Source organism: Polistes dominula, unplaced genomic scaffold (genome assembly GCF_049000335.1).
Source record: "Polistes dominula isolate Pdom_NZ unplaced genomic scaffold, Pdom_raw_medaka contig_73, whole genome shotgun sequence".
Classification (NCBI taxonomy): Eukaryota; Metazoa; Arthropoda; class Insecta; order Hymenoptera; family Vespidae; genus Polistes; species Polistes dominula.
The window spans coordinates 1,435,223-1,453,014 of NW_028300951.1; the positions used below are offsets into that span (position 1 = coordinate 1,435,223).

The 17,792-nt window shown below is 23.6% G+C and overlaps 2 protein-coding genes across 4 annotated transcripts in view; one reads left to right on the forward strand and one right to left on the reverse strand.

Moving 5' to 3' along the window:
- The window catches only part of Dad (Daughters against dpp), a 66,762-nt gene extending 63,455 nt beyond the window's left edge, over positions 1-3,307 (forward strand). For both annotated transcript variants that reach the window (XM_089172256.1, XM_015327957.2), the window contains exon 7: positions 119-3,307. In XM_089172256.1, the coding sequence (XP_089028382.1) occupies positions 119-483 (365 nt within the window). In that variant the 3' untranslated portion in view covers positions 484-3,307. The remainder of the gene's footprint in view (positions 1-118) is intronic.
- Positions 1,149-17,792, reverse strand: LOC107070092 (synaptic vesicle glycoprotein 2C). 2 transcript variants are annotated; one of them, XM_089172258.1, is made up of 10 exons: positions 17,511-17,792; positions 11,911-11,970; positions 10,496-10,657; positions 10,178-10,340; positions 9,456-9,577; positions 9,134-9,372; positions 8,217-8,398; positions 7,755-8,068; positions 7,320-7,607; positions 1,149-7,055 (listed from the first exon to the last, which is right to left on the reverse strand). In XM_089172258.1, exons 1-10 carry the CDS (start codon positions 17,545-17,547, stop codon positions 7,012-7,014), a joined length of 1,611 nt encoding a protein of 536 aa, XP_089028384.1. In that variant the 5' UTR covers positions 17,548-17,792; the 3' UTR covers positions 1,149-7,011. The 2 variants fall into 2 exon arrangements, with proteins under 2 accessions (XP_089028384.1, XP_089028383.1); XM_089172257.1 differs by lacking the exon at positions 1,149-7,055 and having other exon boundaries at positions 7,089-7,607.

Here is a 17,792-nt window from a genome sequence, read left to right on the forward strand (position 1 = left end):
TTGATTGATTTGAGATCTATTTTATCTGGTATTATCATCTTATTGCAAAGGATATTTCTCATTCTCTCTTTATCTCAATCTTTCTTTAACACAAGTATATACTGTTATCCTTTCTTAGGTATCATGCTGAGCCAAGAAGCCGACGGCGTGTGGGCGTACAACAGATCGGAGAGTCCGATCTTCGTGAACTCACCGACCTTAGACGATCCGGAATCGCGAACTCTGTTGGTCTACCGAGTGCCACCGGGCTTTTGCTTGAACATATTTGACCGAGCCAAAGTCTTACAACTTCCTTCTTCATACAACGGACCAGGGTGCAATTCGAGGAACAATAACAATGCAGCTTCCGGTTTTTCATCGGGCCCTGTCGACATTAACTCCGTCCGCATCAGCTTCGCCAAAGGCTGGGGACCCAAATACTCGAGACAGGAGGTTACCTCTTGTCCCTGTTGGCTCGAAGTTCTATTAGCCCCGTGTAGGTGATCCGCGAGTGATCATGCGAGGATTATTATAAACTTCGCTACATATTATTCTCATTTTAATTCAACCAACAAGTCAAAGTTTCTTCCTATATTCCTCGTACTCGCGATATTATTATTATTATCATCATCATCATCATTATTATTAATTGTTCAACCTGGTTGGAAGTCATTCAATTTCAACATGTAAAAAACAAATAGCGACACCGAAAAACAATCTTGTCCGACCTTGAAGAACAATAGATGAACTTCTTCTTCTTCTTTTTCTTTTGTTTTTTATTTTTTTCTTTGAAATTAGAGGAGAACGAGGAATCGGTTGAATAATAGGACCGGGGGAGACATCTTATAAATAAGATCTGTATTTCTAAATAGAGAGAGAGAGACACCTCTCACATTCGGTAAAATTAATTCATTTGTTTTCTTACCGTTTAATGAGGGGTGTTGTTAAATGTGTACATATTATATATTCTTAACGACGATCATTGTAATTTGTAAATACACTGTGCCTTCTCATCTTCCTTCCTGGTGCACAATATAACAACCAATATTTAGGAATGAGGAAAGAATGCAGGCGCAGTATATTACTGCGTCTTCTCACCCGAGCTCGCGTTTTTTTTAGTTGTTGTTGTTGTTGTTGTTTTTTTTTATATATATATATATATATATATATATATATATATATATATATATAACTAAAAGAAAACACGCACGCGCCTGCCTGTTCAAATTCAAAGAACAGCAACAGCTGCAGGAAATGAAAGAGAGAGAGAGAGAGAGAGAGAAAATGTGAATGTAATTTCGTACTACAGTAATAATTATTATCTACTGTGATAAGAAAAATTTAACAAAGAAAGAGAGAGAATGAAAGAAAACAAGAGAGAGAGAGAATGTGTGAGAGAGAGAGAGAGAGAGAGAGAGAGTTTAAATTGCATCGTTTTTCTTCGCTAAGATCGTGTGTCTTCTTCCTTTAATTTTTTTTTTGTTTTGTTTTTTTTTTCTTCCTAAGAAAAACGGAAATGAACGATTTAATAAACGATATCATCCGATAAGGGATGAACAAAAAAAGGGATTAAAAATACACCACTACACAACACACTCTTTTAATGTCGCAAGATTTTGTTAAGAAAAAAACATAAATGTTTCATTGTATTAGGGTGGATCGGGAAAGTAATGTCGCTTGTGTTAACCTCAAAATTCAAACAAATTTGTTTCTAATAACAATTTTGTATTATTATATTCAATAATTCAATGAATTAATTAATTCAATTAATTAGGCACGTTATCAACAACCTTTTTTTTTATATCTGATATGCAAATTTTGTAATAATAATTTAAATAATTTAAATATCAATCGGTTTTTTTTTTTTATTTCAAATGTTAGATATAATTTGACATGCGTAGTAACGACGCCATTACTTTTCGATCCAGCTTCGATATTTTGCAGGATATTGAATTTTAATTATTTTCTTTTTTTTTGTTGTAAAATATACACACACACACACAGAGATACACAAAACACATAAACATAAACATAAAAATAAACATAAACGAAGGAACGATCGAAAATTTTCAAAATGTCGTCACTTTATGTGCAAGCCCTTATTTTAGATGTGTCCTTACAAAATGTGTAATATGTAATAAAACAAAAGAAAAAAAAAAAAGGAAAAAGAAGCAAAAAAAAACAAACAAACAAATGAATTAAACAAAACGAAAAAAAAAAAAAAACAGAAAAAAAAATTAAAAAGAGATTAACGGGGAAAGAATTTGCGTATTTATGCTGTATTTGTATAGTTGTGTATGTAAATACGACAAAATTTATTATAGAGACAACCAAGAAAAAAATGGCGGAAACAAATGATTGGATAATTGGAAAATGACACGTGTGTGTGTTCATATCGATGATTTTCTTTCTTTTTTTTTTTTGTTGTTGTTAAAATTCGTTCCTACCTCTTTTTATTTTTATTTTTTGGGTTTCTTTTTTTCTTTGTTTTTTTTTTTTTTTTATACAAAATTGTAAATCCCCATTTCAATTCTACCGAACCGATTAACAACGGGCCAATAATAATCCAGATACGTTACAATTGTTAACTTTTTGTGTATAACACAATAATAATAATAATAATAATAATAATAAACAAAAAGGACAAGAAAAAAAGAAGCTACAGTGCATGTGTTTTTGACAATGCTCGGTGGTGACGGGAGTGGGGGTGGGGAGGGAAAAGAGGGGGTAAGATTTGATTAGAAATTTTTATTGCTTTTAGTCAAAGATTGTTGAATGTTTTTAATCTTCATGGCATATTCTATGATTTTTTGTTTTTTCTCACTTTTTGTTGTTACACAAAATAAAAAAAAAAAACAAATATGGTTTTTCAATCGCCATGCAATTGCCATTTAAAATCGTTACATGCAAAACAAAAACAAAAAAAATAGAGAGAAACAGTAATAAATATAATATTAATAATTAATAATTAATAATAATAATAATAATAATAACAATGAATAATAATAATAATAGTAATTAATAATAATAATAATATTAAATAACAATAATTATAATAAATAACAATAATAATAGTAATAGTAATAAGATAATAATAATGATAATAATAATAATAATATTAATAATAGTTATGATAGTAATGATAGTAATAAAATAATAATAATAACAACGCGGGTTGATCGATAGCCATATTTTGATAATACAAATTTCCTACGCACAAAAAAAAATAAATAAAATACTTATATATATATATAAAACAAATATACTATGAAAACTAACCTAAAAAAAAAAAGAAGAAGAGAAAAGAAAAGAAATGATTCGAATTATATGTAAAAAAAAAAAAAAAAAAAAACAAAAAAATAAAAAATAATATTTATTATCCACCGAGCATCGTCATCAACGAGTTGTGCAAGTATTTGTTTACTTAAATGCACACATGTACGCATGCATGGGAAGATTCTTCAATCAAGGACAATGATAAAATACGAATTATGCGACTCTAGTCTCTCTTGCCGCAAGATAAGACACACACACACACACACACACACACACACACACACACATCATACACAAACATAAACATTATATACACAAACAACAACAACAACAACACATACACGGAAGTCGATCAAAGGATCAAATCACAGATTTTATTATCTCAATGAAAATAATAATAAAAATAATAATAATAATAATAATAATAATAATAATTGATACAGAAAAATTATTATTATTATTAGATTGTCCGAAAAGTTCGTGCCGATTTCCGATAGATGGCATTAAAGTTATTTTGCTAGAAAAAAAAAAAACCTGAAAAAATTTTGTAAATTACTCTCAAAGATGGAGAAAAAGTGTGTGAAACAAAATGGCACTTATTATATATACCACAACAACAACAACAACAAAACTTAAATTACAAAAACATATTTCAACATAATCGGCACAAACTTTACCGGACAACCCAATATTATTATTATTATTATTATTATTATTATTATTATTATTATTATTATTATGTGCGATGATTATTTTGTTATTGATTATTTTATTTCATCGATCGTCTTCCGATATGAAAATTTTTATTGAATAAAAATGAAACAACAGTAGGGGGGAGGAACGAATCCCATAAGAAGAAATTAATTTAATAAATCAATAAATAATAAGTAATAAACAAATAAAAAACAACGAAAGAAAAAGAACATCTCTTTTATGTTGTGTGTATACACCTACGATTTAATAATCCAAAAAAAAAAGAAACAAAATAAATAAGAAAGGAAGAAAGAATTTGAAATTAAAATGAAAAATAAATTACACAAAAAAAAAAAAGAGGAACGAATGAGGAACGATGAATAAATGTAAAAGTTAACAAAAAAAAAAAAAAAAAATAAAAATATAAATAAATAAATGAATAAAAGGAAAAAAGGAAAAGAAAAAAAAAACAACACACACATTACGATAAAACGAGAGCAAGGAAAATAAGCGCGAGAGTCAATAATATTAATATTAATAATAATAATAATAATAAAAATATTAATAATAATAATATTATAATATTAATAATGAATAATAATAATAATAATAATAATAATAATAATAATAATAAATAATAATTTCGTATATTACGATTTAACAACGACAAAAAGGCTGCTTTCCTTGTTGTAAATATAGTTTTTAGAAATTACGTAACCCGAGGATCAGCATTATTTATAGAAAAGAAAAAGAAAAAAAAAAAAAAAGAGAAAAAAAATTAATTATGTTGTTGTCTTCGTCGTTTCTTCGTTTTTTCATCGTTGTCCTTCTCATCCTTCGTCCTATATTCCTCGTCATCGTCGTTTTATTCATCATCATCATCATCATCTTCTTCTTCTTCTTCTACGTTGTATTCTTCAATGATCATCGTCATCGTCATCGTTATTTTGATCATCGTTGTCGTTGTCGTCGTCGTCGTCGTCGTCGTTTCTCATAAACGCATACATTTGTGTAAGTATATTATAATTACCAAAAATAATTCATTGTAAGACATTTAACAACTATCTGAATAATAAAACGTTTATAATGCCTTATTGTGCCTAGAAAAATATCTATCAAAGCATGAATTACACTCACACAACACATATTAATAATAACATAGAAATAAAATACTTGAGTGTTTATGTTCGCCATTTTGAAAAATTGAAATGAAACAAGTGAGAGAAGTTGGCGGGAAAAATGATTGACAAGTTTTACATCAAATTTCATTGTAAAAAAAAAAACATACACATGCATACAAACGAAATACTTGCGTGTTCAACTAAATTCGCCATTTTGAAAAATTGAAAAGAAACTATAATGAGAGAAGTTGGCGGGAAAAATGGTCGACAAGTTTTACATTTAAATTTAATTGCAAAATATGTTAATTGAAACTCCTATTGAATTTTGTTATCTGAAAAATAAATAAAAAGAGAGAGACAGAGAGAGAGAGTAAGGGGATGAGAAAAGGAAAGAAAATATTTCAATGGTTATTATACTTTTGTAGAATAAAAGGGGAATAGGTTTGGTTGTGCCAGAAAACATTTTTAAAATCCTCTTTTATTATTCGTCAGGATCGAAAGTTTTCTAAGGCTTTTTTTATTTGTGTCTCCTATGATAAGCTTCTTCAGTTAGAATAGAAAAATGCGAAAGAGTGAGAAAGATAGAGATAAAAAGATAGTTTTGATATTTTTCTTTTGGATCAAGGCCAGTGAACCTTTTTCACAAATGACGTGATTCATTAAATCGTTTGTGTGTGTGTGTGTGTGTGTATGTTGTATTTTTTTTTTATATTTCTAAATTTTTTCTCTCACTGTCGAGAATATGATATAAAAATACGATGCAAGCAAGTGTATGCACTTGAAAAAAAAAAAAAAAAAAAATAATAAAAAAAGAATATTCACATTTTTTTGCAATTTATTAAAATTATTAATTATTGTTTTTCTTATTTTTTTTTATTTTATTTTACAATGATGAGGTGACGATGGAATTAAATTTGATTCGTTCAAAATAAGTTTTTCTTGTTTTTTTTTTTTTTATTTACATTTGGTATGTGTGTTCGTATTTCACAGAAATGAGTATTATTTTAATGATAGATTTTATTTTTCCAAAAAAAAAAAAAGAAAGATAATAACATTCAATTAAATCGTACCGATTTTCTTTTAACGTTGCGATCCTTTTTTTCTTTTTTTTTTTTTTTACTTTCTTATTGTCAATTTTATCAAAAAGTGGCGATATCGAATGATATCTTATAGAGTTCTGACTTATCGACGATATTCTACGAATAATATTTGTTTTTTATTCCACAAGAAGGCAGCACTTTGGAACAACGTCGATAAGTTGTCGGTAATGTACACTGTCGGTAAAAATGTACACAGTCGGTAATGCCCCAGTCGGTAAGACTTACTCGATAATGATGAATTTCTATTATTACTTTTCCCCGTCGATAAATTGATTGATTAATCAATACAAATAATAATAATAATAATAATAATATTTTGAATAAAATAAAGAAAAAACTTGAAAAATTTCATTTCCTTTTAAGCAAAAATTCAAAAGTTATCGTTCTTATTGCATTATTCATATACTTTTCATACTATGTATTGTATATATATATATATATATACACAACCTACTTTCAATAAATAAAATTATTTAAACACACGTTGAGCACCACGCCCATTTTTAAGTCCCCTGTCAGGCCACGTGTGCCGCTTAGAAATGTCATATTATACGCTGTCAGTCAGTGGTGACTGACGCAGCTTAAACCAAATGTCTAATGTCAGCCATCAATGACTGACGTGGCGTATCAACGTGTTAAGGATCTCCCGATCCATAATAATAATAGTCCCTCATAATAAAAATCAATTTTAAACAACTATACGAGACTAGTATTGCGTATTACGAGAAATTCTGGGGGAATTGATAAAAAAAAAAAAAAAAAAAAAAAAAAAAAAAAAAAAACAACTGTGCGCTGTGAGCTTTGGTGATGTTTCCACTTTGTACGAGATAATTTGTCCCCTTTCAACTTTTTTTCAATGGCAGTAACAATCCAAGGATACCTCCGACTAAAAAAGAAGAAACACAGAAGAATGAAAAAAAAAAAAAAAGAAAATGAAAAAAAGAAAAAAAACCACAGATCATAAATCAAAATCAATCGATATATATCATCAATTAAATGTCGTCGTAAAAAAATGCTTTTGATCTAAATTACAATTGCATAATAAACAATTTATCACGATAATCAAATTATGAAATGAAATGAAATGAAAAGAAAAGAAAAGAAAAGAAAAGAAAAGAAAATAAAGTAATAAAGATTATCAAAAACTTACCGATAACAATGCTTCCAACCAAGAATATTGGTACCTCGCAACTGATATCGAGTAACATACCAAAGGCCAAATTACTCGCGATGGCACCTAACCTACCGAAGCATGTCATCATGCAGATTGCTATCGCACCAACATGCGTTGGAAAAATATCGACCACTATGCTTCCTATTACAAAATTAGCAGTTGCTATTGCCAATGAAAATATACAGGTAACTACCAGTATTTGTATCGATGATTTAACGAAATATGTCGCCAAACCAAATATTCCTGCTACCAACATCGTTGTTACTAAAAATTACAAACAAAAATAAGAATAATTAGTATAGTCATTAAAAAAAAAAAAAAATAATAATGATTGATGATTAATAATAAATGTAATAATAATAATAATAATAATAATAATAATAATCGTAATGAGATAATTGATTTATTCACCTGGTATGGTTCTACGACCAACACGATTTATGAAGTAACCAGATGCTATATTACCCAATAAACAAACAGCATTGATCGTTAATGCATTAATAAAGACCTTCTTATCCATAATGCTAATACATTCTTCAGTCTCATTCATCAATGGAAATAGGATAACCGATTCATTTAACATAGTTGGTTTCATAGTCGTATGATTCGATGTATCAGTTTGCCTTATTAAATCGCAAACGGGTATGCTTGCATTAGGATGAAGATTTTGATAAATTTCAAAACGATTGAAAAGTTCTGGAAGCCATAAACCTAATCCGTAATAACTAAAAACATTAAAACAATAATAATAATAATAATAATAATAATAATTAAAAGATCTGAAATGATGTTTGTTCGTATCTGTTTGACGATGGGTTTCAATGAGGGTTTATTGTAATTGGATATTATGAAGAATTTATAGTTGAAACGTACCCAAACATATTGGTGAAGAATATGGTCCAGATAAGTATGGCGTATTTTAAAAGTGGCATTGACGTAATAAACTTCAATTGAAACCATATATTTTTTAATAATACTGTAAATGTGTTTAGGATTGATAATGAAGTACCTTCTTTCCCTGATTTCGTTATATTCTCGGATAAAAGAATTTTCACCTGTATGTTTATATATTAAAAATATATATGTTATATAGTTTATTAATTTAATAAAATTAATTATATATTATTAATATTATAATTATATAAATTAAAATTATATTATATTTATTTACTAGGGATGTTCGGTCACGTGTTGCTGTGGCTCATAATCAGTCCGATACACACGTTTTTAAATCAACGAATTACCTTATACCACCATCTCTTAGAATCTTATCGAACTAACAGAGATAATCATGACTCGTTTGTTAATAAACAAATAATTGCGATTATAAATTGAGATATATATAAACTATCCTATATTTCAAGTTGGATGAAACTGCACACAGTGTGTAAAATTTGATTCAAATCAATTCAGTAGTTTAGGAGTTCATTGCGGACAAACAATGTGACACGTAATTTATATATATTAAGATATCCTATCTTTCAAGTTGGATGAAACTGCACACAGTGTGTAAAATTTGATTCAAATTGGTTCAGTAGTTTAAGAGTTCATTGAGGACAAACAACGTGACACGTAATTTTTATATACATTAAGAAGATATAATTATAATATTAATAATATATATATAATAATAATTTATATATTTATATAATTAATTAATAATAAAGTAATAAAATTATTGCGTATTTTGTGGATAGGTGGCTTTTTAAAATCAGCAATGATTTAGTTACCAACCTAATATTATTTATTATTTATTATTTAATTTAATTGATTAAACAACATTCTCTTACCGGAAAATCATCTTCCTTTCTGCCAGTATTAATAGAATAAATTTTTTTTAATATTCTCAAAGCTTCGTCAGTTTTGCCAGAAGATGTTAAAAATTTCGGACTTTCAGGATATGTAAATGTAACCAATGCTACCAATAACGCTGGTAAACTTATCGTTGCTAATAAAAGTCTCCATGAATTGTATGCAATACCATTGAACTCAATTGAAATTGTCAGTGGTATGATTACCCATGCTAAACCTGTTAACATAATTGATCAAATGAAAATTCCTTAAATGTGACAAAGAAAACTTAAAAAAAAAAAAAAAATAAAAATAAATTACCAGGTAATATCAGCCAAGATAATGTCCAGAAAAAGCTAACGTAACAAATACTTTTAGCTCTGTACTTTTCTGGATAAAATTCACCTAAATATGTGTAGATCAATGATCCTGGTGCACCAATTCTGTTAAAAAAATAAAAAAAAATAAATAAATAAAATAAAAATAAAATAATACAATTAAAATGATCAATCGACAAATTCTGATTTTAATTTTAAACAATTGTTTTAATATAACATACTAAACTAATTAAATACTGATATTTTTTTTATTAAATATTAAACTAATTAAATACTGATATTTTTTTTATTAAATATTAAACTAATTAAATACTGATATTTTTTTTATTAAATATTAAACTAATTAAATACTGACATTTTTTTTTATTAAATACTAAACTAATTAAATACTGATATTTTTTTAATTAAATATTATACTAATTAAATACTGATATTTTTTTTTTATTAAATATTAAACTAATTAAATACTGATATTTTTTTTTATTAAATACTAAACTAATTAAATACTGATATTTTTTTTATTAAATACTAAACTAATTATTTAATTAATTAAATTAAATACTAAATTAATTATTTAATTAATTTAATTCAACACTAAACTAATTATTTAATTAATTTAATTAAATACTTATTAAACAAATAAAATACTGATTCAATAATTGAAACAATTGTTTTGTTCATTTTTACGATTAAATTTATACTAACGTGAATCCATTGATGGCACGGAATATTAATAAAGTATTGAAACTTTGTGAAAAACTTGAGATTATTGATATAATACTGTCACTAATAAGTGTCAATAATAAAACGTTTCTTCTACCATAAGCATCAGCAAAAATACCCCATACGAGTGAACTGATAACACCACCTAAAAATGAAACAACAAATATAAGAAAAAAAAAAAAAAAAACAAAGAAAAAGAAAACAAAAAGGATGATTTTTTTCTTTTTTTTTTTCAATGATAACATTTATGTAATCAAATTATATTATTATTATTATAAATGATGTGTGATGTGAACTAACCAATAAGAAAGCCAACATTTAAAAGACCTTTATCTTCGGAAGACAATTTTAAATCGCATTGTGCCGATGGTAAAATGTACGCACTTATTCCATTTTGAAAACCTACGGAAACGAACATCATACCGCAGAGGAACATCAAACCATAATGAAACCTTCCGTATCCTATAATTTTGTAATTGAAACAACCAAAACAAGACAAGACACAAAATATTATACATTTGATATATTTACAGTTTGACGAGGTTCAAATGTGCCCATAAGTATGAAAATGGTCTAAGTAATGTATCTCTTGTTTCGAGATATTTCAAGATTTTTATTTGAACATTTTATTTTATTTTTTTTTTATTTAAAATAATGATTCCCTTTCGGGATACATGGGGTGCGTCGACCCGTTTTAATATAATACCTCTTTACAAATATACATTTTTACAATTACACCTATACACAAGTACACCTTTATTAACTTCTTCTTACTACCACCACATCCTCTTAACACCGCTCTCTCCTCCTTTTTATTTAAACATTATAAATGAATTCTATGTAATATTGAAATAACAAACATTATCTGACAATTGATTTTTGACAATATCGTTTTCAAATTACATTGAATTTATTTAATTTAAAATAATGTGACGCGTAATAATTAATAAACTGATTTTTTTTGTTTTTTTTTTTTTTTTAATTTTGACTTAGACCCACTTTCATAATTATGGGCACAAATATATTATATTTCGTATTGGAAAATATTTATATATAAAATCAAACAATAAAAAAAAAAATTGTGTAATTTATAAAATAATACATTATATAGAAATATTTATTTTATAAAATTACATAAAATATAATAAAATAAAATAGAATAAATATTATCCATTTGTACATTTACAGTTTAACGAGGTAATGTTCTAATATTAATTTCGTATTGGAAAATATTTATAAATAAAATCAAACAATAAAAAAAAATTGTGTAATTTAAAAAAATAATACATTATATAGAAATATTTATTTTATAAAATAAAATAAAATAAAATAAAAAAAATACAATAGAATAAAAAAACAATGTGTATAATTTATAAAAAAAAAAATTATAGAAATATTTAAAAAATAAAATAAAATAAAATAAAATTGAATAGAATAAAATAAAAATATGGAAATTATATATAAAAAAAAAAAATACATTACAAAAATATTTAATAAATAAAATAAAATAAAATAAAATAATAATGTAGAATTTATTTAAAATATAAAAAATATATTATGTGTTTTATTACCGACTGAGCAGCAATGAAAAAATAAAAAAAAATAAAATAAAAATAAAAATAAAAAAGAAAAATATATATATATATATATATATATATATATATATATATATATATATATTTATATTAAAAATAATAAATTCAATTTAATTTTACCACAATATTTGATCGCCTTTTCAAAATCCGCGCTACCATCTTTGAATCCATTATTGTTTTCTGAAAATAAATAAAATACGTATGTGGAATATATTGACGTCATTAATCTTTGATTAACTCGCGTCATTTAATACATGATATATATGATATATAATTATAATTATAATTATATATATATATATATAGAGATGTATGTTTGTGTGTAATAAGTATTTTATTATATGTTTTTCTTTTCGTGTCTTTTTTAGAGATTCTGAAGAATATTCCGATAGAACATTATCCGTGTGTGTAGAACAACTGATAATCTAAATTCGTGAGTAACGCGAATAACACCAATGCAACATTTGTAAAATATTTAATATCTTGTAAAAAAAAAAAAAAAAAAAAAAAAAATTCTTTCTCTTATGACAAAATATTTTCTAAATGATCAATACTATTTAATTATTATACAATATTATATTTTATTATTTTATTATATTATTATATTATTATATTATTATATTATTGTTTTATTATATTATTATATTATTATTTGATTATATAATTATAATTAAATTATTATTTTATTATATTATTATTTTATTGTGTTATTATTTTATTGTTTTATTATATTATTATATTATTATATATTATTGTAATTATATTAATAACATTATTATATAAATTATTACATAAAATTGATATACTTATAATATATTATAATTATATAATATTAATTAATTTATACAATTTATCATTTAATTTATCGATCTATAAATCATGATCGATCATCATACGATATCTGTTAACACAATTTCTCTTTTTCTTTCTTTCTTTTTTATTTTTTTATTTTATTCAATTACTTATGTATTATTCAATGCTTATTCAATCGTTATGATTAATTCGTTAAAAATGATGATATAACAATAAATTTTTCATAATTGAAAAAAAAAAAAAAGAATTTTCTTTCACATTGTAATGCAAACTCGTCAACATTTCACAATAAATAATAAAAAGAAAAAAAGAAAAAAGAAAAAACGCACGTGCGTAAAACGAGATCATCATTGAAAATAAATTTACACAATGCGTGTGCATTATAAATAATATTAATTATTATTATTATTTAATCGAATGTATGTTAATATGTTAATATATATACATATATATCTATATATATTTAATATTAAAATGAAATGAAATTTGGTGTGGTAAATTTTTTTGACGAGTCAACGAGTCGTTTTTAATTAGTCAAACCGTGGGTAATCAACAGGCAACGTTTAAATGGCAAATATTGCTCATTAAAGTTCATTATTTTTTTTTTCTTTTTTTTTTTCTTTTCCTTCACTCTCCTCCTTTCTTCCACCACTTTTTCTTCTTCTTCTTCTTCTTCTTGTTCTTCTTGTTCTTTTTCTTCTTCTTTAAATTCTATATTTAACTTGTTTTTCTTATGCTCGAATAACGTTTACGTTATTAAATATTTATACATTATTTGTTTTACAATTTATCATTTATACACAAGAGCATTTTTGGTATTGGTATTATTTGTATTAAAAATTTCTACACGTTTCAATTAACTGATGAAATTCCCCCCAACGATGATATATCTATTTTTAATTGTAATTAATTAATTTCTTTTTTCTTTTTTTTTTTTTTATCTTATTTAATTTCTTTTTTTTTTTCTCTTATTTTCTTCTTCCATTTGATTTTATTCACATATTTTAATTTGTACTGTCGAATTTACGTAAAAAGAACAAACAAAATTTTATTTGATTACACCTTTAGCTTTTTTTTTTTTTTTGGAGATACTTAGTATATTTTCATTTTTTTTTTTTTTTTTTTTTATAATATACATTTTTATTAGAAATGTTTTCTTTTTTCTTTATGGTGGAATTAATTAAAAAATTTTAACGATTATATTTTTCTTCTTTTCTTTTTTTTTTTTGTTGTTGTTGTTTCATTTGGAATCACGAGAAGAATTGGTTTTCTTTTTTTTTCTTTTAATCAATCGTATTTTTGTATTCACTTTTTTGGTTTTTCAATTAAATATTCTTAATTCATATATATCTATAATAATAATTTATAATTATTGTATTAAATTATATAATAATAAAACCAAATATATTATACCAATTAATACCAAATATATATAAATAAAAAAATAATAATAATATAATTATATATATATATATATATATATATATATATATATTATACCAATTAATTACAAAAACCAAATATATTATACCAATTAAAACCAAAAACATTATATATATGTATATATTTGTATAATTTAATTTATATATTTATAAATTTAAATTATATAATTTAATATATATATATATATTAAATTAAATATTAAATAAATAATTTTAAAATATATAATAAATATATAATAAAATATATAAATATTAAAAAAATATTATAAAATAAATAAATTTAATATAATAATTATTTATATTAAAATAATAATTATAAAATTAATTATCAATTAAATTAATATTAGAATATTTAAGTAAAAAATAATAATTCATAATTAATTAATTATATATATATATATATATATATATATGTGTGTGTGTGTGTGTGTGTGTGTGTGTGTGTGTGAGGTTGATACATTAAAAGCGTGAAAAAGAAATTAGAGACAATTATTATATTATTATACTCGTACTGAATTTTATATCTTTTTCTTTGTAATGAAACATTGAGGACGTTGGTGCATCATCATCATCATCATCATCATTATCATCATCATTCTTCTTCATTCTAGAGCAATTTTACGAAAACGAACTAAAGCTCAATTTTATGTGTATCCGTGTTGGTATCGTTCAATGAGAAATAACGTATGAACAGTTAGTTAGTTTTTCAAGAAAAACACGCGATCTATCCTATCAACTACGTTAGATCTACATATTATAGATCATATCAAAAATATTCTCTCTCTCTTTGTCTCTCTCTCTCTCTCTCTCTCTCTCTCTCTATCTCTCTAACCATTTTATTATACTAAATGTATATATAAATATCATAACTATATTATTATTATTTTTATTTTATATATTTATTACAAAAGAAATTTTATATTGCAATTTAAAATGACAAATGAAAAGTACAGAATAAAAAGAAGAAAGAAAATTTAAAGGAAATCAATTTTACTCTGTGTGTGTGTGTGTGTGTGTGTATGTGTGTGGAAATAGAATAAAACAAAAAATAAAAAAGACTAATCAAAAATATCATTAATATTAGAAAGAATTTTTGTTTCATTTTTTTTTCTTTTTTTTTTGTTTTTTTTTTTTTAACACAAACCAATTTTTGTGTGTGTGTGTGTGTGTGGATGTGTGCGAATCGAATAAAATAAAAAAACCTAGAAAAAAAAAGAAGAAGGAAAAATCAATAGAAAATTATTAATTAACAATAATTATTAATTTCAAAGAATTTTTGTTTCTTTTTTTGATCGGGGAGGGGGGGGGAAAGGAAGAGAGGTTTCTTTTTGTTCTTGTTTTTTTTTTTTTTTTTTTTGGTTAAAGAAAATAATTATAATATAAATTTTATTTTGAAAAAAAAGAAAACACACACACACACACACATAATAATATCAATTGTGATCCAACGCGAATGATTTTTTATAAAGAAGAAGATATTTCTTACAGAACAAAAAAAAAACAATAATAATAATAATAATAATAATAATAATAATAATAATTACGTAATACTTGATCCGAACAAATTGGTTCGGTCAAAGTTAATTAGATAAATGAGAGAAATTATAATCGAGAAAAAATCGAACTGGTCGTGGTTTAATAATTGCACGATTACACTTCAAGTGGTAATTTAAACGATGTTAATTAGTAAGACGATTAAACAATACATAAGCACACACATAAATACATATATATACATACATATATACATACATACATACATACACATGTATATATATATATATATATATGTGCCGATAATTATGACAGTATGTATATTAAATGAAAATAATTTAGAAAAGAAATTTTTGTATTTCTGATTTTTTTATCATTCAATTCAAATAACATTAATGTGAAATAAATTAGGTCAATCATGAATCGAGAAAAAAAGAAAAAACAAGATTTGTGTATTCATTTTAAATTTGATAATCTCGACAATTTATTTATTTACTTATCTCACTGATACATAAAAAAAAAAAATAAATAAATACATTCGGAAGATAAAATAAAAATTAGAATGATATTCATAGATCAAAAGTAAGTAAGTAAGTAAATAAAAAAAAAAAAAAAAAAAAAAAAACAAGGAAAAGAAATAATTAATTAATCAAAACCTATTTAAATGAAATAAAATGTTGATATTTTCCCATAGTATTTTATTCTCATAAAAATTACCAATGTGTGTGCACCATATATATATATATATATATATATATATATATATATATGTGTTATTTAGATAGAATCGATTATTACAAGCAACAGTTGTTGTTGACAGCTGTAATTGAATGCTTATTAACCATCTTCTCGATTATTTTTCAACGATTAACGATGAGAGAACAAAAAAAAAATAATAATAATAATTACGAAGAAGATCAGTTGTTGTAAATAAGATCGATTGATCATCGTGGTTGGTCTTCATCAAATAATTATAACGAAAGTAATTATTGAATTAATGAAGAAGAGAACAAGATGTTTCTTTATAGTATAATAAGTACAATCGAACGTATTTACTACGTGTTAATTAACGATAGACATAAACAATATTATTATTATTATTATTTTTATTATTATTATTATTCTTTTATCACGCATTTAGTAAAAAGGAAAATTATTGTTATATATTATTTTATATTTAATCGATTAGTATAATATGTAATGTTGACCCTTTGATCAAATATTAATTAGTTTCTTGTATTATAATTGTAATATTTTATTTTACTAATTAAAATAAAAATTATAATATATATATATATTAAATTTTTTATATATTTAATTTATATTATATTAAATATTATTAAATATTTATATTATATATAATAATATATATTAAATTATTACAAATCATATATATAATATATTAAATTATAATAAATATTATTTTTATATAATTATATAAAATAATATAAAATATGTATTAAATTATTACAAATTATATATAATATATTAAATTATATTAATTATAATTTATATAATTATATAAAATAATATAGAATATATATTAAATTTTTTATATATTTAATTTATATTATATATAATAATATTTTGATTTCATTTACTTATTATAATAGAATATAATATATATTAAATTATTATAAATTATTACAAATTATATATAACAAATTATTCTATATATATCTATATATATATATATAATATTTAGTAAAAAAAAAATAAAAAATTGTAAGTTTAAAATAATAAAATACAAATTTAATATTGAAATAATTTTGTAAAATAAAAATCAACTTAATAGTCGGTGATTAACCTAATTATGAATTAACAAATATATCAAATATTACCATATTATAATTTTGTACATAAAATATATTTAAAAAAAAAAAACTATATATATTTTTAAATAATAATAAAATTAAACATAAAAAATAAAATTTGATCTATTGATTGATATTGATCATAATTTCTACTAACCTACTATCAAAGATATTGAAGTGATACGATTGACCATCCTGGAAAAGTATCCTAACAGAAAAATTCGATTGTTCAGGAGCACTCACTGCACGTTGCCGGTCCTAAACGACGACTGTCGAAGAAACGTGGACGGGTTTGCCGGTTTTCTTTCCTTCGAGTTGCTGTTATACACCAATGACGACGAAAGAGAATATTGACGTGATCCAAACGTATCATATATTATGTCACGGGCAGGTAGATAGTATATGTGATACACTAACACCATTATCAGCTTTTGCGACT